The 23,993-nt window shown below is 39.5% G+C and overlaps 1 protein-coding gene across 4 annotated transcripts in view; it reads left to right on the top strand.

Annotated features, from left to right (window-relative positions):
• Positions 1-23,993, top strand: part of PANK1 (pantothenate kinase 1) — a 125,579-nt gene that overhangs the window by 71,177 nt on the left and 30,409 nt on the right. For all 4 annotated transcript variants that reach the window (XM_011965366.1, XM_011965368.1, XM_011965367.1 and 1 more), the window contains one exon: positions 19,950-20,302. In XM_011965366.1, coding sequence (XP_011820756.1) covers positions 19,950-20,302 — 353 coding nt within the window. The remainder of the gene's footprint in view (positions 1-19,949; positions 20,303-23,993) is intronic.

The raw sequence follows: 23,993 nt of genomic DNA, 5'->3' as shown, positions 1-23,993 counted from the left end.
GGTTAGGATAAGTGGATTGAAGTTTGTCCCCACTAAAGGGAAACCTGTTTGATATATTTGATTCCATAAGCAGGATCTGTGTGGCAAAAAAGGGACTTCCCCAATTCAGACTCATGGTTTTTATTCCAAAGGTGACTGACTGTGCTCCACTTGTCCTCTTACTGTCCTAAGTGAGCATCTTGGAAAGTGTTGGGATTTTAACAACTATTTCTGCATTTTAAACATTATACAAAACTAGAGAATATAGCATAATGAACTGCCAAGTACTTATCACTCAGCTTCTATAATTACCAAATCATGTCCAATTTTATAATATTGAAGCCGACCTCAGAAATCATATGTTCAATATTAAATGTTTTTGTCTTTATTTCCAAAAGAAAAGAACTCTTTTTTTGGGGAAAAAAAAACCCCACAATCTGTTATTTGCTGTAAAAGTTAGTAGTGTATTATATCCAGTTGAGACTATAGTGTTTTATGATGCACAATTAGATAAATTCAGTTATCTAACCACAATTAAAATTGTTACATCTCATTCATAGGTGGATAAATGAAAACCTGATTTGTGTTGCCCCTGGAGAATTCTTTCATTTGCCCATACCTGTTGTTGTTTGTTTATGATCAATTTTTTTTTTTTTTTTTTTTTTACCATTTCTTCATGGTCTGAGATTTGAAACCTCATTCTTGAAATGAAATAGTCATGTGCCAAAAACCTTTTTTGGAATCACCCAGTTATCACTGGACTAGGAGTGATTGGTATCTCCTACATAATTTTTGTCTCGAAATATAGATTAAGAACTAAAGAACAGTATTAAAAGAATTCCACCCTTCTCCTTTGCTCTGAAGCCATTTGGATGGGGCCAGTGGGAGCAGGCAAGCTAGCTCTCTGAAGACAATTAGGATGTAGGACTGGCCTCAGGCCTAGGAATCTGGAGTTGCTGGATTCAGGATTGAACCAAGGGTTGACAGAAGGGGTATTGCTAAAATTTGCAATTTCAGGCAATCTTTAGACTTACAACTCTGTGTTTTAATTTACCACAAGAGGAAAGAAAAAGATCCTGAATCAGTATCACTAAAGTTATTGAACATTCCTGGGATCAAGCTAGTTAAATATCAGTGAATTCCTGTCTGTATAAAACTGCCAGAACTGGTTTACTCTTGTCAGTTTTATGAAAATGTGCTTCAGATGCATTTTATACATCACTGCCTTCTTTGACAAGGTAGTATCATTTAACATATTCTAATAATTTAGGGACATCATTAGTATCAACTTTTATACTGGGTTGTAATACAGGAAAGTCTTAGGTAATGGTGTATAAGCATTTGGGTTTGTTCATTCATGGATATTTGTTGTGCAACAGTTATATACAGCATGTAAAAAAAAATGTTTGTTTAGAAATGTGGTTTTGCTGTGTTGCCCAGACTAATCTCCAACTCTTAGGCTCAAGCAAACCTCCTGCCTCAGCCTCCTGAGTAGCTGAGACTATAGGGAAGCACCAGCCTACCCAGCTTGGTTGCAACTTTTAAAGGGTCCAAATGTTTAATACAAAAACCTTAAAAAATTTTTTTAACTATTTAAAAGCTATAATTTAAAAAGCACATTAGAGGCCAGGCGCAGTGGCTTATGCTTGTAATCCCAGCACTTTGGGAGGCCGAGGTGAGTGGATCACGAGGTCAGGAGATCAATACCATCCTGGCTGACACGGTGAAACCTCGTCTCTACTAAAAATACAAAGAATTAGCTGGGCGAGGTGGCGGATGCCTGTAGTCCCAGCTACTAGGGAGGCTGAGGCAGGAGAATGGTGTAAACCCAGAAGGTGGAGCTTACAGTGAGTCGAGATTGCACCACTGCACTCCAGCCTGGGTGACAGAGCAAGACAACGTCTCAAAAAAAAAAAAAAAAAAAAAAAAAGCACATTAGAGATCACCTAATGTTTGGGGAAGTTCTCTGAGCCTCAATAATGTAATCTGTAAAATGGGAATAATAATAGTGCCAACTTCACTGGGTTTTGAGAACTGAATTAAATAATGCATGAAACGCTGCTAGCACACGGCACATAGTGTGCCCTAAATGTTAATTGATATACTGTTGCTGCGGCTGCTGGGTTAACTCATTTTTCACAGTCATTGGAATAAAATTCTTCTGAATTCCTATAAATTATTTATTGGTAAGTTTGTAGCTCTAAAGTCTTAAAGTTTGGCCTGTATATATCTGTCCACTTAAGATTGCATAAGCTAATATACTACTTCAGCACATGTGTACCAGAATCAATTAAATTTTAGTCAAGGCTTAGACATATTTCCTTGGCAAACCCTCTCACCCTGGCTTAGGTCAGTTACATAACAAGTAAATGGGTAACCTGTCAAGTCCTGGTAATGCTATCTTAGAGTTTTAGCACTAATTAAAAGGTTTGGATGTTTTTTGTTTGATTTTTATATGTGTTGCAAGCAAAGTGAGGAGTTGTTAGATATTTTTAGTATTCAGCAAGAAGCTGAAACATTTTCAGTAAATCTTTTCAAGCTGCTGAATCAGTTTTGATTCAAGAAATCCCTGAGATTGCAAAGGAAGCTGTTCAAAAGAACAGTTATGATTTGCAGCTGCTCTCTCTGATTCAAACTTTCTTCAAAATTGTGTGATCCAAATAAAGCACAGAAATAAATGGGTGAAGTTCATGAAACTGCAGCTATCATCCGTAAGTGATAGTTTCTAGCCTTTATGTTGAACAAGCATCATTGTTCTCATTAATTAACTTTACATTAGATGTGACATGATTTCTAAAATGAGACAATGCAAATAAGATGTCGCTTTTATCTCTTTCATATCTGGGATTAAAATTAAGATAGAACTTTTAAAAGTTCCAACGCTAAAGAATTTGAAAAAATCTCACTCTTAATGGTATGGAAGAACACTATACCCCCAAACTAAATGATCCCAGGCGAATAAAATATTTTGAATGTTCATATTTATATTTTATAAAGTTTTAATCCCTTTTCTCAGTCAGATATTACATCTAGCTGTGCTTTTGATACAAATTATTATGGTAAAAAAGAATTCACTTGTAACTACAGTGCCTGTCACTTCTAACTGCAATGCGTATAACCCCAGGGAATGCCAGTGATAACCCTGAAGGCAGCTGAGCACTGGACGGAAGCAAACACTTCCGAGTGATCAAAATCAGTGTTGGGGGCGTGATAGCTCACGCCTGTAATCCCAGCACTTTGGGAGGCCGAGGTGGGTGGATCACGAGGTCAGGAGATCGAGACCATCCTGGCTAACACAGTGAAACCCCATCTCTACTAAAAATACAAAAAAAAAAAATTAACTGGATGTGGTGGTGGGCACCTGTAGTCCCAGCTACTCAGGAGGCTGAGGCAGGAGAATGGCATGAACCCGAGAGGCAGAACTTTCAGTGAGCCAAGATCGCACCACTGCACTCCAGCCTGGGCCACAGGGTGAGACTCCGTCTCAAAAAAAAAAAAAAAAAAAAATCAGTGTTGGGAAGTAGATAAAGTCAGAGATGCTCATGCATCTTGAGAGTGGTTCCTGTGCTCTCCCTCAGAATCTATGTACTCTTCTTTTTTAATTTTATTTTTTACATTGACAAATAATAACTGTACATGCAGTTTCAAAAGACTTGCTTTCCTGGTTTCTCTGCATTCAGACACAGCAGGTTCTGGATAGATATATTACAGTAACACTGACAGCAGTGAGAAATTAACAGCTTTAGCCCAAAAGCAAGACATAGAAAACTATAATAGAGACAAAAGACTCAAACCGTAGCACCCAGGGAAGCACAAGTTTACATGATTCCTGAGGACATCAGTGTACAGTGAGCACAATAATTGATTCTTGTTTGACCGTGAATCATCAAGAAGACCATAAATGTCATTCAGTCTGTTTTGTTTAACAATATGGGGAAGTGGGTTGTGCATTTTAGAAAGATTATCTTCAAGAACTAATATAATTGGCATTTATATTTTAAAAATGTATCTTGAAATGAGAAAATTAAGATATAATTCACATACACCATACAATTCATCCATTTAGAGGATGCAATTCTATGGTTTTTAGTGTATTCACAGGGTTGTACAACTATCACAATTAACTTTAGAATATTTTATCCCCTCCCAGAAAATTATTAGCAGTCACTCCTCTTTTTCCCCCACAATCCCCAACCCTAGGCAACTAATCTATTTTCTGTCTCTAGAGTTTTGCTTATTCTGGACATTTCAAATGAGTAAAGTCATATCATACATGATTTTTTTCTGATTGGCAGCTTTCACTTAGCATAGTGTTTTCAGGATTCATCCATGTTGTAGTATGTATCAGTATGTTGTCCCTTTTTGTTGCCAGATAATATTTTATGGGGTGGATTTATCACATTATTTATCCATGTTCATCAGTTGATGAACATTTGGGTTGTTTCTACCTTTTGGCTATTGTGAATAATGCAGCTATAAACATTCATGTAAGGTTTTTGTGTAGACATGAGTTTTCATTTCTCTTGGGTATATATACCTAGTACTAGAATTGCTAGATCATATAGTAACTCTTTGTTTAACCTCTTGCAGAACTGCCAGTTTTCTGAAGTGACTGTACTATTTAGCATTTCCACTAGTGGTGTGTGAGGATTCCCATTTCTCCACATCTTCATAATACTTGTTGTTTTCAATTTTTCAGAACTTATAATCTTAGTGGGTTTTAAGTCGTATCTCATTGTGGTTTAGATGTGCTTTTCCCTAATAGCCAATGATGTTGAGCATCTTTTCATTTGCCTGTTGTGGGCCAGAGCTCTTATACTCTCCAACATTAATATCTTATTATTTTAAACCTTGTATAAGTTTTAGTCTCATATCTAGTGAAATTACAAGTTTCTTTGATGGCTAGGGAATGTCAGACTTGACTTTGTGATAGTTACGATGCTTAGGAGGGTGCCCTACATAGAGCTACCATTAGTGAATATTAAAGAATTGTTTTAATTAAGTCATGTCTGATTTTCTAACAATGTGGATTTCACTCGCAGCAGAGTTTTCACTCCTTCCCAGACTGTTCTCAATTAATGACTAGTTTTTGTGGACTAGAATGTAACTGCCAAGGGGGCTGGCTCATTGCCGCATCCTGACTCTGTTTAGCAGAGTGCCTCACACTGTCTAGGAACAAAATAAATATCTGTTCAATCGGTGAATGAATAAGCCCGAACGATTTTCCCTCAGTATCCATTGTGTTGGTTCCAAGACCCCCATGGGTACCAAAATCCTCAGATGCCCAACTCCCTTGTATAAAATGGGATAGTATTTGCATGTAATCTATGCATATCATCCCATATACTTTAAATCATCTCTAGATGATTTAATACCTACTACAATGCCTACATGTCACCTTATTCACATGGATTCTTTATAGCACCAGCACGTGGCAAATTTAAGTTTTGCCTTTTGGAACTTCGTGGAATTTTTTTTTTTTCAAATATTTTCAGTCTGCAGTTGGTTGAATCTGTGATTGGAGCCACAGATATGAAGGAGCAACTGTAGTTGGTCTCAGATTATTTAAAGCAGGTGTTTTTGTCAGCTTGCGTTGCCATGTGAGCAGTTGGCATACCTTTCCTCAGTCCTCTGCCCCCGAGCTCAACTTCAAAGATTTGCCAGACTTTCACAGTTAAGAAATAAATGAACAAGGCCCATTTCTGGTAGACCTGTTGTTCCACCTGGTTGTGCCACACAGCAATGCTGTTCTCCCTGAAGCCTCTTTAATTAACCACACTCTGGTATTAAATTGTCAATAGTATCCCTAGAGTATGCAGTCACACTCTGGTGGCTTGTCAAGACAGAAAGCTAAACCTCTTGGTGGTTCAAATGGGGATTTGTTTAAGCAGGTAATGAGATTACCATCTTGAGCCTTAGTGTTGGGCATTAGGAGGTTGAAGGAGCCATTCCTGGGTGGATGCTGTGCTCAGCTCTGGTTGCTGAAATGATCACATTGGAGACAGCCACATAGACGCATGGTGGTCATGTCCCTTGGCACACCTGCATGGTCAAAACTGTGGAGTCTTCTTTTTTGTCCAGGGACTACTTCTGATGAAGAAAGTGGCATAATTAAAGCTGAGGACCACACAGAAAGTTGATACTTATCTTCTATTGCCTCTAGATTGGGCAGAACTGGCAGCTTCTTGGTGAGAAATAGGGGTGATGACTGTAGCTGTCTGTATAAGTGTATTTTCCTCCCACCTCCTCTGGACAGCGTGAGAATGTAACTTTGGAATGGGAAACAAATTTCATCTGCCTACCATTTCCTCTCCTTAACACTTGAAGCAGAAATACACAGCTTGACTGTAGGCATGAAGGGGAAAAGATGAGCTCACTGGTCCCTAGAGTGACAGTCATCTTTCTCTGATTTTCCTGTAAGGATGGCATGGAGAGGTTTCAGGACCTTGGGAAAGAAACCACTCTCACTGAGCTACTCAGGGACTTAAGGAAGAGACTGAAGGAAAACAAATTTTTTATTAACCTCATGGATTTGACATTTTTGGGGGTCTCCTCATCTCTAGCTTCATCTTATTCCTGCTTCCTCCTGGCCCAGATCCAAGCTAAGAATACACTTCATGGTGCTATCAGAATGACATGGCTTCCTTTGCCCCTGCAAGAGCTTTTTTTTTTTCTTCTCAACCTAAAAAATAAAATAAAAGCAACATAGCTTTCATGTTGGTGTTTCTGTTTGTTGTTCTAATTTCACATGGTTGTCTGTGTCAAGGTCAGCCACGTGGGTTGCAAATCAAAGAATGTCTGTCTGCGTGACCTAAATACGTGAGTACTGTTGCCAGAGCTAACCTCTTGATGGAGGAGTGCATGCTTACTTTTAAGATGGTAGTCAGGGGGAGAGAGAAGCCCATCTAGGGAATTTAATTATATGTAGAATGTTTCTAAACTACAGCCATGGGGTTTAGTCATGGCTGGATAATACCTAGTACTTCAAAAACTGTATTTAAAATTTGAAAATCACCTATGGCACTCATACTATAAATTGCCAATAAGTAATTTCATTAACAAGCAATTACGTGTGTCTGGGAATGGGAACACCTGCCAGTTGGTGGCTGTGCATTGCCCTCAGCTGTCTGCCTCAGAGTTCTGCCCTCAGTTTCAAGCAAGAGCTACTCCTTCAAACTACAGTTTCGCACTTTTGAAACATAGTCCAAGCTGGGCATGGTGGCTCACGCCTGTAATTCCAGCACTTTGGGAGGCTGAGGAGGAGAAGCATTTGAGCCCAGGAGTTCAAGGCCTGCCTGGGCAACATGGCTAAACCCCGTCTCTACCAAAAAAATGTAAAAATTAGCCGGAAATGGTAGTGCACACCTGTAGTCCTAGCTACTCAGGATGCTGAGGTGGGAGGAACCCTTGAGCCTGGGAAGTTGAGGCTACGGTGAGCTGTGATAACACCGCTACACTGCAGCCTGGACAACAGAGTGAGGCCCCATCTCAGAAAAACAAACAAACAAATGTAGTCCAGCTACTTACAGTATTCATTTTGTTTCAACTAGAATAGTAGTTCTGAACTTGACGAGAATTACAGGGACCCCTTGTTGAAAGCATTTTCTGGGACGTGACTCCTATCCCACTGAATCAGAATCTCTAGGTGATGTCCTGGGAGTCTGTATTTTTAACAAGTGCCTTCGGTGATTTTTTATGATTAGGCAAATTTGAGAAACTTAAATGTGGCCAGTTATTTAAAAAATATATGTATAACTAAAACTTTGACTTTAAAATTTAGTTGCACTAAATAGTAAAATTAAAGTTGCTTTATGGAAATGTGATTGTAAACAAGTCACAGAGGCCAGGTTCAAATTGCAAGTGCAAAGTGGATGGTGGTATGGTATCATGCCAGTTTTAACCTGAAGATGGGTGTGGAGCAAAATGTAGAGGATGCCTTTTATGGGCCTAGGTACTTTTGCCTTCGTGGGTCCCCTTCCTCCATACAAAATAAATAAAAATTATATTTTATTATTGTTGGCGTAAAGATGAATGTATTAATATTATATAGTAAATTATATTTTCCTTAACCTAAAAGTTCATATATTTTCTTCTGATTTTAAAATAAATTAAACTATTTCATGGGTGCCTAAAAGTATGGCAGGTCCTAGCCACTATGCCTCTTGAGCCTAACAGATGGGTTAACCCTGAGCAGCAGCGGTAATGAAATTCAGACCTGAGTCTCTGTGTGACTCCAATGATAATACTTCTACATGCCTCGGAAGTTCTGGAAGGAATTCTTGCTGTTCTCTTTTTCCTTCTCAAATACTAGAATATGATCAGCCCGGGTCTGGGTGAGAGGAGAAAGCTGATAGGAATCTGGGGCTGTGCCAGTTGAATAAAGATTATTGTCACACGAGGTTGTGACTGTACACTTTCCCACAGCGATTCCATCCCACAAACATGTGTGTGTCCTCTTCAGTGTAAGTTTAGCATACAGTTTTTGCTAAGTTTGACATACAGTTTTTGCCCTGGCAGTGGTGCAGTGGGTGAATCAGCCTCTTCCCACCCTGAGGGAACCCTCGTGGTATCGAGCGTCTAACAGGCTGAACAACTTTGCTCTTGGGAGTTGGGCTTACCGCTGCCATCCTCGATGGCTTGTGTTCAGTGGATTTTGATCATTGGTTTGATATGGGCAGGCTGTTGCATGAGAAGAGAAGGAACTATTGTTGAGTTAGGGAATGAAGACATACTATTTTCTATGGGCAGGACCACAGATCTGCTATCTGTTCACTGAAGCAAAGTTATCGGGAGGCTGAGGTGGGCGGATCATGAGGTCAGGAGATCGAGACCATCTTGGTTAACACAGTGAAACCTCGTCTCTACTAAAAATTAAAAAAATAAAAAAATTAGCCAGGCATGGTGGCGGGCGCCTGTAGTCCCAGCTACTCAGGAGGCTGAGGCAGGAGAGTGGTGTGAACCCAGGAGGCGGAGCTTGCAGTGAGCCGATTTTGCGCCACTGCACTCCAGCCTGGGCGACAGAGCGAGACTCTTGTCTCAAAAAAAAAAAAAAAAAGAAAGAAAAGTGGCAGAAAAGCCAGAGGAAGAAAAAAAATCACTCCAATCCATGATCCAGCTATTAATATTTTGGTCTAAAGTTTCTAGTCTTTTTTTGTGTGTGTCCAAATCACCATTTAATTTTTAGACAAAAGTATAACCGCATGAAATGTACCATTTAGTCCCTGCCCTTTTCACCTAATGATAGATAATGAACATTTGTCTCACATCATTAAATGATGTCCTACAAAGTGATTTTAATGGTGGTGTGCTATCCTTTGTTTTAATGAATAATTATTTGTTTAATCAGCCCTCTGTTGTTGGACAATAAATTAGTTTTCTTATTATAAATACAACTTCAATATTTTCAGTATTTTTTAAAGCTAAATTTTTGGATGCACACGTAATTTCTTTTAGGGTAAAATAGAACCAACATACCAAAGGGTATAGGAATCTGGAGCTTTTTAATATATATTTCCAAATAAACCCATAGAAAGATTACACCAGTTTACATTCCCAGTGGTAGTATATGAGCTTGTACCCTTGCCAACACTGGGTAATTACCTTGTAACTAAAATTCAAACTAAGGAAATCTGGTACGCATTAATTTGAAAGAACCCATGACTCAAATTTCTTTTCATAGAGTATTTAATGTTCAACAGAATGCTCTGTGTGCGATAATTATGGGTTTCTTTACAGTATTAGGGAAACACTTTTATTAAATTTTATATTCACAGTTTCCTCAAGGTCCTTAAATAGTTATTAGGTTTTCAACTGTGTTTCATGCTATTAAAAGTATGGTTTTGGAGGTCTTTGCATATGTATATTTAGGATGATAGAATGTGAGAACTAGACAGAACTTTAGTGATAGATTAATCGACCTCCATTTAAAGACTAGTAAATGGGCCAGATGCAGTGGCTCATGCCTGTAATCCCAGCACTTTGGGAGGCCAAGGCAGGTGGATCACTTGAGGTCAGGAGTTCAAGACCAGTCTGGCCAACATGGCAGAATCCCATCTCTCCTAAAACTACAAAAATTAGCAAGGCGTGGTGACACACCCCTCTAATCCCAGCTACTCAGGAGGCTGAGACAGGAGAATTACTTGAACACAGGAGGTTGAGGTTGCAGTGAGCCAAGATCTTGCCATTGCATTCCAGCTTGGGCAGCAGAGTAAGACTCCATCCCCCCAAAAGTAAAAATAAAGACTAGTAAATGGCTCAAGTAAGAAACTTGCCCACACAAATTCTGACTGTTGGAATATTCTTGGTTGTAAGCAATAGACACCTCACCTCAGACCAACCTACCAAAATGGGGATTTATTGGTTCATGAAACTGAAAATGGGCTTAGATACCTATTGTGACTAACCTTGGACAATTCCTTGATCTTTCTAAGTCTCGGTTTTCTTATTTGTAAACAGGATGTTGGACTCAATCTAAGGTTCCTTCCACCTCTTAACATTAAATGTTTCTGTGAATATATTATCAAATAATTTTGTTATACTGTCAACCAAATTTGTATGTAGTGAAAGGAAGGTTAGTCCTCAGAGACAGGAAATTTTTAAAGACATAATTTATTACACAATTAGATTTAACAAGGATTTTTATTTATTTATTTATTTATTTATTTATTTTGAGACAGAGTTTGTACTCCTATTGCCCAGGCTGGAGTGCAGTAGCATGATCTTGGCTCACTGCAGCCTCTGCCTCCTGGGTTCAAGCAATTCTCCTGCCTCAGCCTCCTGAGTAGCTAGGATTACAGGCATGTGCCACCACACCAGGCTAATTTTGTATTTTTAGTAGAGACAGGGTTTCTCAGCGTTGGTCAGGTTGGTCTCGAACTCCCAACCTCAGATAACCTGCCCATCTCGGCCTCCCAAAGTGCTGGGATTACAGGCGTGAGCCTCCACACCCGGCCTTAACAAGGAATTTTTTTAAGCTTGTGGACATCCTTAGGCAACTTGAACATAATTAATATTCATTTGGTATAAAATATCTTTGGAGTGTATTGGGGGAACCAACCCCAATATTTCAACATAGGTTCTTTTCTATTTTCCCTAAGTGTTGGCTGGTCTGAGAAATAAAGAGAAAGAGTACAAAGAAAGAAATTTTACAGCTGGGCCTCTGGCGGTGACATCACATATTGGCAGGTTCTGTGATGCCCCCTGAGCAGCAAAACCAGCAAGTTTTTATTAGGGATTTCAAAAAGGGAGGGGGTACAAACAGGGAGCAAGTCACAAAGATCACATGCTTGAAAGGGCAATAAAAGATCAAAAGGGCAGAAAGGCAGAGCAAGATCACAAGGCCAGGGCGAAATTAGAATTACTGATGAGGTTCCATGTCCTGCTGGGCACACATTGTCACTGATAAACATCTTAACAGGAAACAGGATTCGAGAGCAGATAACCGGTCTGACTAGCATTCGCCAGGCTGGAATTTCCTAATCCTAGCAAGCCTGAGGACTGCAGGAGACCAGGGCGTATTTCATCTCTTATCTTCAACCACATAAGGCAGACACTCCCAGAGTAGCCATTTTAGAGACCACCCCCTGGGAATGCATTCCTTTCCCAGGGTTATTCCTTGCTGGGAAAAGAATTCAGCAATATTTCTCCTATTCGCTTTCTGCAGGAAGAGAAATATGACTCTGTTCTGCCCAGCCCCTCAGGCAGTCACACCTTATGGTTATTTCCCTTGTTCCCTGAAAATCGCTGTTATCCTGTTCCTTTTTAGGATGCCCAGATGTCATATTGTTCAAACACACATGTTTTACAAACAATTTGTGCAGTTAATGCCATCATCACAGGGTCCTGAGGTGACATACATCCTCAGCTTACGAAGATGACAGGATTAAGAGATTAAAGTAAAGACACATAGGAAATTATAAGAGTATTGATTGGGGAAGTGATAAATGTCCATGAAATCTTCACAATTTACATTCAGAGATTGCAGTAAAGACAGGCATAAGAAATTGTAAAAGTATTAATTTGGGGAACTAATAAATGTCCATGAAATCTTTACAATTTATGTTCTTCTGCCATGGCTTCAGCCGGTCCCTTCGTTTGGGGTCCCTGACTTCCTGCAACAGAAGTGCTTTAAAGCTTTTTTTCTGTTGATCACATGATCCTTAAACATCTTTCCCCTCTGTTGGTTTGCTTAACAAATCTTTACAAATATTGGAAAAAGAAATTTCAGTCCTGCTGCCCCCTATTCACAGTAATCACACATAACTCCAACTTGGTAGAACCTTGAGAGAATTGTTACTCTCCATGGCAGCAACTGGCTGCTGAGTCAGATCCATGCCCACAGAAGCTCATCTTGAGCCCTTGGGTGCCTGATTTACATTCAGGAAGACATTGACATTAGGGAATCTCACCAGGAACACTTGTCCCTCACCAGGAACACTTCTTAAAGCTCTGCAGCTGGTTATAGAGAGACTGAGATTTTACATTTAGTTTATACTGTGAAACCAAGAGGAGGTTGATTTTCTCATGCCACGCTCCCTTAGCTTTTTAAAATTTTTTTCTCGATTGATAGGAAATCTTTTCGGGTTTTTTTTCAGCTCATGTCTTTGCTCATTTAGGCTATTTGGAGTTCACTGTATACCCTTGATAGCTACTGCAGGAAGCATAAATGACCCCCAGAGACTATTCTGGAATTCTGAAAAAGCCTTCAAGAAATAGGCTTTGTTTAAAACATCAACTACCAATAAAGTTTTAAAATGTTTTTGCCACAATATTTGAAATGCAGATTTATTTCAGTTTTAACTACTACCAGATTGACAATCTTGGTTTGTATTTTAAGGAATTTTTTGGACAGAAATAAATATAACAGGACCTATATACCTTTCTATCACTCAGCTACCACATGTTTGTCTGTGATCATGACAGTTCTTATATCTAGTTCTGCCAGAGAGGGAATTTTTCCAGCTTTAAAAACAGCAAAAGATTTTGATTTAGGGGTTTATTAGTCAGTATAGGCAAGGTTATTCTGCAGTAACAAATAACCCTCAAATCTCTGTGGCTTAAAACAACAAAAGTTTATTTCTTGCAGCACAAGTTCATTGAGAGGTGGCTGACTCATCTTTATTTTGAGACCCAGATGATAGAACAATTGTCTTAAATTTTGCTGGTTAAGGTAACAGAAAGAATCTGGAAGGGTCTCACACTAGCCAGAAGTATTCTTGCCTGAAAGTGATGTACACCATTTCCATTCACAACTTACCAGCTAGGTTAGGAACATTGCCCAGCTCAACTATAAAATGGCCAAGAGTTGCATTCTGACCCCATGGACCTGGAAGGAAGAGACCAGAAATATTTGGCCAGCTGTACTAGTGACACAGGTTGCTCTTCTGGTTACCAGATATTTGTCTCACTCTCCCTCTTACAAGCAAAATACATTCATTCGTTCCCCAAAGGAGACTGACCCAAAGTCTCACCCAGCACAGTATCTGGATGATGCCTAATTTAGGCTCTTACTCAGGGGATGATATAAAGTCATTTCTACATCAACTCTGGATGTGATTCCTCTTGATCTAGAGACTTCTGAATTAAAAGTGGCAAGTTATCTGCTCTTCACCACCCCCCCTCACATTGTATATTAGTATATAATGGTGAAACAAAGATTGGAAAATTAATCTATACTCCCATTCAGAAAGGGGGTGAATGGGAGATACCCAGCAGTCACTGGTGCTCAGCCATTCTAAAATGCTGAAGCAATTCTGAAATCCCTCTGGGCCCCCTGCCTTGTAGGTGAAGGGTCCTTTAGGGTCCCGATTCTTCTCCCTGGAAGAGCCTTCCCAGTCCATTGTTGTCTTCAGCCCTTGGCTCCACCCCTTGAGAGGTATCTTTTATTCCCGGTAGACTCTGATTGCATCTAAAGTGAACACTGAAGAATATGCCTGTGTTAGAGACTGAGCAGCCTTCTCGGCTGCTTCCTGACTTTAGAGAGTTGAGGGCTCCAGAGGTTTTTTAGGTCTTGAACAGTTTTCCCAGCTGTTTTAGGTGTGAGATTGCAGTTTCTTTGGCAGTACAATTGTTTTTCAAAAGAAAATTGGTTTCTCATGTATTTTATTCCAATTTATTTCCATATGCCAAGAGTTAAGCCCTCAATTCCTTCTAAGCATATTTGTATTTGCTTATTCCTTTGTGTTTTTGCTTCCATGCCTTTATTTATTGATGATGGCTTTGTTGAGAGAGCTACAAGTTTAGCATGTTTTCCCTTAAGCTATTCTAATTGAAAGAATTAACCAAGAAGCCACAATGTCAACTATATCTTTATTGGAGACATCTTAACCCTTTCAGAGTGTTAACAGTGGGTGTGGTAGCCATTCTATCTGTTGGGAGAGAGAAGCGGCTGCTTTTTCCAGCCATACAAGTGCAACTTAATGGACTCTATTCCCTTTTCTTTCATCTATAAACCAGTCAATTACGAGCTCATCTCTCTCCTTTTTCATTATACCTTTTAAAATGCAGTCAATAGTAATCAATACATGCTACTAACATTAGACTTTCAACGTCTTTCACTAGATCTGCTCATTCTTTAGGTGTATTATCTGCCTTCCAAGTTATCATACATGATCGTTTTACTAAATGCTGTGCCAGTCTCCAGAATCAATTTCTTCACTCCCTGTTGCTAAGCCACTACCACATTTTGTTGTGGTTAAAGCAGCACTTCACTTTATCAGTTGGAACAGGCCAGGTTCTTTTGCAGTGACAAACAACATCTTTTGCAGTAACAAACAACATCCAAATCTCAATGGTTTAAAAGAACAAAGGTTTCTTTTGTGTTTATGCTCTATGTTCATTGTGAGTTAGCTGTGGCCTCACTTCAGGACCTAGGCTGACAGAACAGCCACTACCTGGAATGCTTCCCATCGCCATAGCAGAAGGAAAGCTCCGGAGGGTCTCATGCCTGTAATTAAATGCTCTGGCCTGGAAGTAACAATGTATCTATCACCTTTGTCCACCACTAAAGTTTTCCTTCAACATTGTTTTTGAGTTCCTATCCAGTAAGATACTTCTTTTTTGAGATGGAGTCTCACTGTGTCACCCAGGTTGGAGTGCAGTAGAGTGACTTCGGCTCACTGCAACTTTTGCCTCCCGGGTTCAAGCAATTCTTCTGTCTCAGCCTCCCAAGTAGCTGGAACTACAGGCACCCACCAGCATGCCTAGCCAATTTTTGTATTTTAGTAGAAATAGGATTTCACTATGTTGGCCAGGATGGTCTCGAACTCCCGACCTCAAGATCCACCCGCCTCGGCCTCCCAAAGTGCTGGGATTACAAGCATGAACCACTGCGCCTGTCCTTTTTTTTTCTTTTTTTCTTTTTTTAAGAGATGGATTTTCGCTATGCTGCCTAGGCCAGAGTGCAGTGACTATTCACAGGTCAGCATTTTATGCTACAACCTTGAACTCCTGGGTTCAAGAGATTCTCCTCCCTCAGCTGCTTGAGAAGCTGGGACTACAGGCAAACAGCTCTAAAATGCCTTTTGAGGTATATAAATATAATTGATTTTCATAACGATGTAGTATTCCATCATATAAATATGTCATATTTTACTTACATATTGATGAACATCTAGATTGTTACCATTTTTTATTATTACAAATTGCTGCAGTGAACATTTTTGTGTATGTCTCCTCATGCACGTGTACAGAATTTTCTCTAGGAATTAGTTCTTTTTATTTAAAATATGTTGATCAAAGATGGATGTACAGCCATTTTATCTGTAGCACTTGGTTTTATGAACATCAGTTTCTGGCTTATACGTACCTCACCACAGTGAAAACCATTTTGAATGAGTGGGTCAGTTTATTTGTTTGCAAAAGTCTTCCTGTGAAGTTTGAGCCTGGTTTCCTGCTGTACGTTGTTGATGAAGACTCTAGAAATATTTTAAAATGACATCTGGTTCAAGGAGGAGTAAGAGGTGAATACAAACTTCCTGTATCTAAAACCAACATCACTCCTCTTGGCAAACACAGAATAAGCTCTTATTAGTTGTTCAGCTGAATTGATCAAAGCATCTGAGTATCCTGGATTAAAGAAAACGTGAGTCATGGATCATAGCTGCACTAGGATGTTCTTTCTTCTCCTTCTTTCCTGTCTCCATCCACAGCTTGTGCATGGGAAGCTTAGGTTTAGGCAGATCTTGATATCAGGAAGATGAATAAAATTTTACATTTAATGTAAGACAGTGTCCTGAAAAAGCAATAAATGTCACTAGAAGAGCATTAGATTTTTCATGAAGGTAAGAAATAAACAAAGGTAAAGAAAAGCCAATTTCTTTTGCCACTTAAACTAATACTGTAGTTCCTTTAAGAAGCTGAGGTGGGCAGATCACTTGAGTCCAGGAGTTCAAGACCAGCTTAGGCAACATGGTGAAACCCCAGAGATAAGATAATTCTATCTCTCTTACCTTAATCCAAACTAATGATATAACATTTAGCTGAAATTTCCAAACTCTATACTTTTTCCAATTGTTTTGTTGAGTTGCTAAGAAAAACTTTGAAATAGTTTCAGAATGAGCTGGAGATGAAGCAGGAAGAAGGAACCAGGGTTCTGAACAACATAAAATGTTCAGGCGTCACCTACAGTGTTTTAAAAGTGAGACCTCTTTTCAGTTACCTGTATTTACCAACATCCAACCACCTAAAAGGTTATGTGCGGGCTCTTCCTTCCAGACGTCTGACAGCAGCTGTACCTGGGCCAGTTCTGCATTTCTGGTACAGAACTAGTTTGTTTTCTGGGGTTTACACAGCTTGTTCGGTTCTTGTTATGCTGAAGTACCTCCTATTTTCCATTACTGCATAATTCTTTTTTTTTTTTCTTATCTGCATGTACTGAAAGCTCTAAGTGTAGAATCCCTTTTCCTGAATCTCTAGCCACCAGCTATACAACCTACTCATTCTGCCACTCCTATACATATTAACAACTGGGGGCCTTCTATGCTTTTCCGCAGGCTCATATAATCATGAACATATTAGAGACTATGCTTCCTACCTTTCTTCTCTTCTCCCTTCCTTCCTTCTTACTTCCTTCCTCCCTTCTTCTCCCTAAACCAAATAGGCTTAAAAATTTTTTTACACTTATAGGCATCTCTTGCTTTTCTTATTAACAGAAGATTCGGGAAATATTTCTAGCCTACTGAAATAGATTTCATTCTTTTTTTGAGGATTGGGGGGGTCTCACTCTGTCACCCACGCTGGAGTGCAGTGGTGCAATCTTGGCTGGCTGCAACCTCTGCCTCCCAGGATCATGTGATCCTCCCACCTCAGCCTCCCAAGTAGCCGGAACTACAGGCGTGCACCACCACACCTGGCTAATTTCTGTATTTTGGTAGAGATGGGGTTTCGTCATGTTGCCCAGACTGGTCTCAAACTCCTGAACTCGAGCAATCTGCCTGCCTCAGCCTCCCAAAGTGCTAGGATTACAGGTGTGAGCCACTGCACCTGGCCTCACTCTCTTTTTAATAGCTGCCTAATATTCTACAGTTTGGAAGTCATATATTTTATTGAACAGTTTCCCTGTTAAAGGACACTCATCTTATTTCCAATTTGCCTTGATTTTGTTTTTGTTTTTTGATTTGAGCATGATAAAAGATGCTGCAGTGAACATTCTTATGCCTATCCTGGAATACTTGTGTTTTTTTTATGGCCCAGGAAAGGGCTTTGCTGAGTTAAAAATGCATGTGTACTTTCAATTGTAATAGATGTTGTCAAAATATTTCCAAAATATTTCCCAGCAATGTTCCAAAATACCCTTCCCCCATCCTATCCATTGTAGGCAGCTTCCCCGCTCTGATGAGAATGGATTGCAACTGCAGCACTAGTGGCATAGCCCAGGCATTTGTTAACATGCCATAGTATATTTCCGGGGAGTTTAAAACTCCACCCAAAAAAACTGTGGTCAGACTCTATGATTTGGGTTACTTGCAATATTTCTTTTGTATTTCTTAAAGAATTCATAGAAAGTTGACAGCAGGGAAGAAATTCGAGATCATTTTAATGCAATCCATTCCTTTTACAGATAAGGAAATTAAAATCCAAAGAGGTGGAAGGAGTTACAGTGAGCTACTTACTGTCTGCTGCTTCAGGGAAGCAGATGTTCCGAATCCCAATCTGGGGCTTTACCCATTACAACATGCTGCTCCTGCACTGTGGCCCATGCTGACAGTGAGTTTTAGCGAATAAACCAACAGACTTCATCTGTGAGCTGAATCAACAAATGGGGATGACCAGTTTCCAGTTTTTTCATCTCCTGCTAGGACAAGCGAGTTTCCCAGCCTACACTGGTTGTGGAATTTGCTTTGCAAACGTCTGCAAAGAAAACAAGACATTTGTTAACTTGGTCTTGTCAGTGAAATTTGTTGCTCTTAATCTTTTGAGGGCCTGGAATTTTACTTTTCTATAATGCTAGAGTTTCTGCTCAACAGGTGAGAAGCAGCTATCTTGGATCATAACCGAAATAACAATAGTGAGGCAGAGGAAAGAAGATTTTGTTTACAGAAATGGTTTCCTGCCTGGCAGTCCTCCCTCAGCCCTCCTGAATTGAAAACTAAGTATTAGTAGGGGTGCCTAGAAAAAAGACCTTCTGTAGGGCCCACTGATGTTTCTGGCAGTGTAGAGAATTTGACAAGGATTTATATGGATGTTCTCTAGGGCTGAAATAAAAGAAACTTGGAAGGAAGCTATTTTTGCACCCTGAGTCTTTAAACTCAGCTTTAATATTACAGTTTCAGGTTTTGCCAATGGATTCTGTGAGGGAAATAAAAAGGAAGACTCCAGACTTTGGGTTCCCATTTGGGTTTGCTCTGTGTTCGTTGCAGAGCATTTGACAGTATGGCATTAACTTTCCAGGCTGTCTCTAAATAAAGTCAGACTGTTTAGGTAGCTCACCTCTGCTCATGTCAGCTCTTAACAATAAAGAGCTTTTATAACAATAAAAATCATCATGATGGAGAGTCATATTATCATAGATAAGCATCACAAGCACATTAAGTATACTTTCACCTAGAGGCATGCCTTTGTATTTCAGACCTGGCCATGGTTCCTCTGGTTTACTAGTTTCCAAGTCTGCAGATTAGAATTACTAGAGAACTTTTAAAAGATATTCATGTCTGGATACCATGCCTGAATTAAACAGAATATGTGCGAGAAGAGGCCAGAAATTGAATATTAAAAGCTTCTCAGCTGATTCTAAAAGGCAGCCATGTTGAAAACTTCTGAGCAGGCTATTTGGAATAGACAGTATGTCTCTGTTTAACACAGAAAGAAATCAGATATAATGCGAGTTGTTCTTTTTAGAATTTCGCGTCTGCGCATCATCTCTCGTAATCTACTTCCTCTCTCTTTCCCCATTCTATATATTGTATAGATTAAAACAGTGGAATCACATCTTCTAAAGTCAGTTCATAAAGCAAAAAAATGGAATCACTGAAATGCGCCCTAGGTTAGAGACCAACATACCATCTCTTGGTACACCCAGCATGGTCAATTTTTCCTCTAGGATTGAAGCAGATCAGTTTCTTTGGTGAAGATTCTGACAAAAATAGTTAGGAATTGGGATCCAGGATGTATGCAAAAAATACATATATCTATATTTAAATATTAGAATAACACTCAGCTTGGTGAGATACTTGAGCCCTAGGAAGCACACAGGAATTGAGACTGCCTTAGGGAACTGCAGAATCCTATTTCTCATCTCACTCAATTCTGAGTGGAGTGCAGTGGCGTGTGAGCAGAGCCATGGGCACTCTTTCAATTGTAAAATTTTCTCTATCTGTGACTCCTTCCAGGCACATGTAGTTGAATTCAAATAAATTGAATGTTAAATGCACATGTAGATATGACACCACTGCATTTGCTTATTTAATATTGAAAAACTGAACACTTCTTTGCACACATAGCTTTCAGCAGCGCTCTTTCTTTCTGTCCTTTAGCATTCCCATGGTTTGGCATGGACATCGGTGGAACGCTGGTTAAATTGGTCTACTTCGAACCGAAGGATATTACAGCCGAAGAGGAGCAAGAGGAAGTAGAGAACCTGAAGAGCATCCGGAAGTATTTGACTTCTAATACTGCTTATGGGAAAACTGGGATCCGAGACGTCCACCTGGAACTGAAAAACCTGACCATGTGTGGACGCAAAGGGAACCTGCACTTCATCCGCTTTCCCAGCTGTGCTATGCACAGGTTCATTCAGATGGGCAGCGAGAAAAACTTCTCTAGCCTTCACACCACCCTGTGTGCTACAGGAGGTGGAGCTTTCAAGTTTGAAGAGGACTTCAGAATGGTAGGTCGGGTTTGTCTTTGTTAAAACAGCAAACCTTTCACATGTCCATAATCATGGCCACTCACACCTAAGAACCAGACTACTAGCCTTGGGACTCTGGACAAGCTTATGTCACCTCTCTGTGCCTCAGTTTTCTCACCTATACAAGAATAAAAACAGCTCCTACCTCACAGGGTTGTTACATGTAGGATTAAATGAGATAATATGTACCTGGCAGTAAGTGCTCAATATAGTTATCATCATCATCATTTCTATTACAATTATTGCTGGGTAATATGCTAAAGGCAAGATGCTAAAATCCCTTCTGAAGTATTTCACTTAGAATTATCCACAGACTTTTACTATATAATCATGATGCCAATTTTATGCGTATATAAACAGAGACCCACGGGAAGGCTTCTATGACTCCTATCAAAAATGATTACTTCTCTCTACGCATTTGCTCTCAAGTGCCTTTTTTCAGCATATGAATGCCATTCAGAAGTTTTGCTCACAAACAGAAGTGAAATCTGTAATATTATTTATCAGTGAATTCCTTCATTAATGAATACCATTTAGGGAGTATAATTTTATGTAGTAAGGATAAGATAATGCTGTATCCTGACTGGTAGTACATACCAACTGTACATTGCTTATTTAGATTTAACAAATGAAGCTAAATGGAAGATGTGGATAGGTAACATACAGTCCAATGTTTCTCTTTTTTTTAGCATTCCTTTAACATCTGCGCATTCCAATTTCTTCATTTTCTACCATCAATATAATAATCTCCATACTGTGTAGTCTTTATTTTATAAAGTGAGAATAAAGTGAAACAATAGATGTAGATATATCTTGGAAAGGAAGGGAAGGAAGCTAGATAAACAAAAGTAATTGAATATAGAAGAAGGAAGGGTTGGGAGATTTTAGGATTAGTCTTACTACAAAGTCGAACATATAGTGAGGTAAGTCATAAAACACATATTCTCAAAGCCTGTAGTACAAATTACTGCCATTTTGTGCCCAACTAATGTAATCCAGTCTTGCTATAAAGTCTATCATTAATGAATCAGTGCACATTCATGATATTTAATAAAGCTATAAATGCAAATTTTACTTGTGCCATCAAAAGTAACCCCATTTACCTCATTGATTATAGTAAGTTTCTGTAAGAGCAGACAACAGAGTCCTAGAATAGTATCCTAAGTGAGACTAATTATCTTCAGGTTTTGTTTTTTTCTTCTATGTCCCCTCCTATTACCCATCATAGAGTTTGACTTGCCACTTACTTAAATGACCCATGGAATCCGTTTCTCACCAAAGAGGCTCATGATCAAAGAGTTTTAAAACTGAGACGTTTGAGATCCATGGGCTTGAGAACTAAGTTTCAGTCCATAATGGAACCTGAATTCCAGTCCTGTTTCTAGATTTCATCAGCTAGGTGACTGGGCAAGACCTGTCCCTCCTCTGGGCCTCATTTTGTCATCTGCAAAGAGGTGGGAGTAAGACTTCAGAACTGAAGGTGACCTCTGGAGGTGAGAAAGTGTAGCATTCTTGTGCTACATAGATAAGAAACTAAAGCTGCCAGAGAGATCAAAAGCTTCTAGCAATGCCACTTAGGTAAGAGCTGGGACTTGGACTCAATTCTGATTCATAAGGAAATACTGATCCACTCTTACTGCTCTGAGCTCCTCAGGTCCCTCAAGGACACCCTATCTGTCCATTTGCACTGGAGAGCCTGAAGTGAACCAGAGTGACCCAGAGGATTTATGCAACCTCTGTCAATGCCTCCATCTCCCCCCTGGGGTAATGTATACCCTGGGAGAAAGTTACTCAATATGTGCTGGCCACGAGCAGGTGTATTTCTCAAGGTTCTAAGCTGAGAAAAGTCACATCTCATTACGACCAAGATAAAGAAGCCTCCCCTCCTTTAGACAGGCTTTTGAAGCCGAATGAGGAGACTGGAGTAGGGAGCAAGTATGTAGCATTTGTTAAATAGCCTGGCCAGGTTGGGCATCCATCTGTGAAAGAAGAGTCTATGGACTGCCTTCTGTATCCAGGCTGAGTCTCAGCCAAAGTGAAGACAGAATTGAAATAGATAGATCTTTTCCTATAGCCCGTTTGATATTATGTTAGTGATGTGCCTGAGTCTTTCCAAATTTTATGAGGATGAATAGGTGCTATCCTCCTTCCTAAGCATTCATTCACTCACTCAACAAATACTTTATCATGCACTTTCAATGCACCAAGTACTGTTATGAACAAAATAAAGCCCCTGCTCACCATGATCTTGTATTCTAGTGGGGGAAGACAGTCAATAATCAAATTAAAAAGAGAATATAGAGCCAGGTGAAAGGGGCTCATGCCTGTAATCCCAGCACTTTGGAAGGTTGAGGCAGGTGGATTGCTTGAGGCTAGGAGTTTGAAACCAGCCTGGCCAACATGGCGTAACCCTGTCTTTACTAAAAATACAAAAATAAACCAGGCGAGGTGGCACACGCCTGTAATCCCAGCTACTCAGGAGGCTGAGGCACAAGAATGTCTTGAACCTGGGAGGCCAAGGTTGCAGTGAGCTGAGATCGCACCATTGCACTCCAGCCTGGGTGACAGAGTAAGACTGTCTCAAAAAACAAAGTGAATATAGAATATGTCAAATGGTGATAATTACTATGAATGGAGGGAAAAAACCAGGGCAAAGAAGATAGGGAGTGCTGGCAGGGTCTTTGTGTGACTAGGTTATGTTGGAGCAGAGACCTGAAGAAATAAGACAGCAAATCATGCAAAGAAAGAGTATGTTAAGCAGATGGAGCAGTGAGTGCCAAGGCCCTTAGTGTCCTAATAATCCAAGCTCTCCTCATTTCTAGAATAGAAAATCAAAGATGTTAACTTAATTGTAAAGGATCAATATGTACTACTGTACATATCCATACAATTTGACAAATCATACAGAAGTGCATCTACATACCTATAAAGTCCTGTTCTTGTTATTGCATAAAATCACTGTTTTTGGTATAACACAACTTTGCAGATAGGGGTTTGAAAAGTCCATCTGTGTGATTTATTTGAGTGATTAGGGCTAGGTAAAAGATGTTCAACAGACCCTGAATAGTAAGCAATTGTTATATTTGAATACTATTTTTTAAAAATACATACTCTATGTACTTGAATCCTTAGATAATGTAACTATTCTTCATTCCATTTAAAATGTACAAGAAAGAACTATAAACCATGACACAATCATTAAATTAGACCTGTGTAGAATACTCTCAGTTGAACAGATCTGCACTTTGTTCCTCCTTTTTCTTTCCTTCTTTTTTTCCTTCCCATCATCCCTCCCCTCCTTCTTTCCTTTCTTGTTTTCTTTTTTAACATTTTAGGATCATTATCACAACCAAATTTTTGACTGGCAAAAATTAGCCTTCAAAATCAATGATTTATCACAATGGAACACAGAAGAAAAACTTAGCCTAACTTCAAATAGGCTAAGATGTTGATAAGCTGATGAGGAATTCCCACCATTTAAAAAGTGGCTTTCAAGATGGAGAACTCTGCATGACTGTGCACCAAGGCCCTGTAGGTTTCAGTGAATTTTGTGTTTATTCCTATTGTCTATATTCTGTGGGTTTTGTTTTAAGTAACCTAGCAGAATATTTTATGTACAGATTCTAGTATTTTTATTCACAACCACACTTCTAACTTCAACAACCGTATT

This window comes from Mandrillus leucophaeus, unplaced genomic scaffold (genome assembly GCF_000951045.1).
Source record: "Mandrillus leucophaeus isolate KB7577 unplaced genomic scaffold, Mleu.le_1.0 Scaffold721, whole genome shotgun sequence".
NCBI lineage: Eukaryota > Metazoa > Chordata > Mammalia > Primates > Cercopithecidae > Mandrillus > Mandrillus leucophaeus.
Note: the sequence above shows the minus strand (reverse complement) of the source record. Positions and strands in the feature narration are given on the sequence as shown.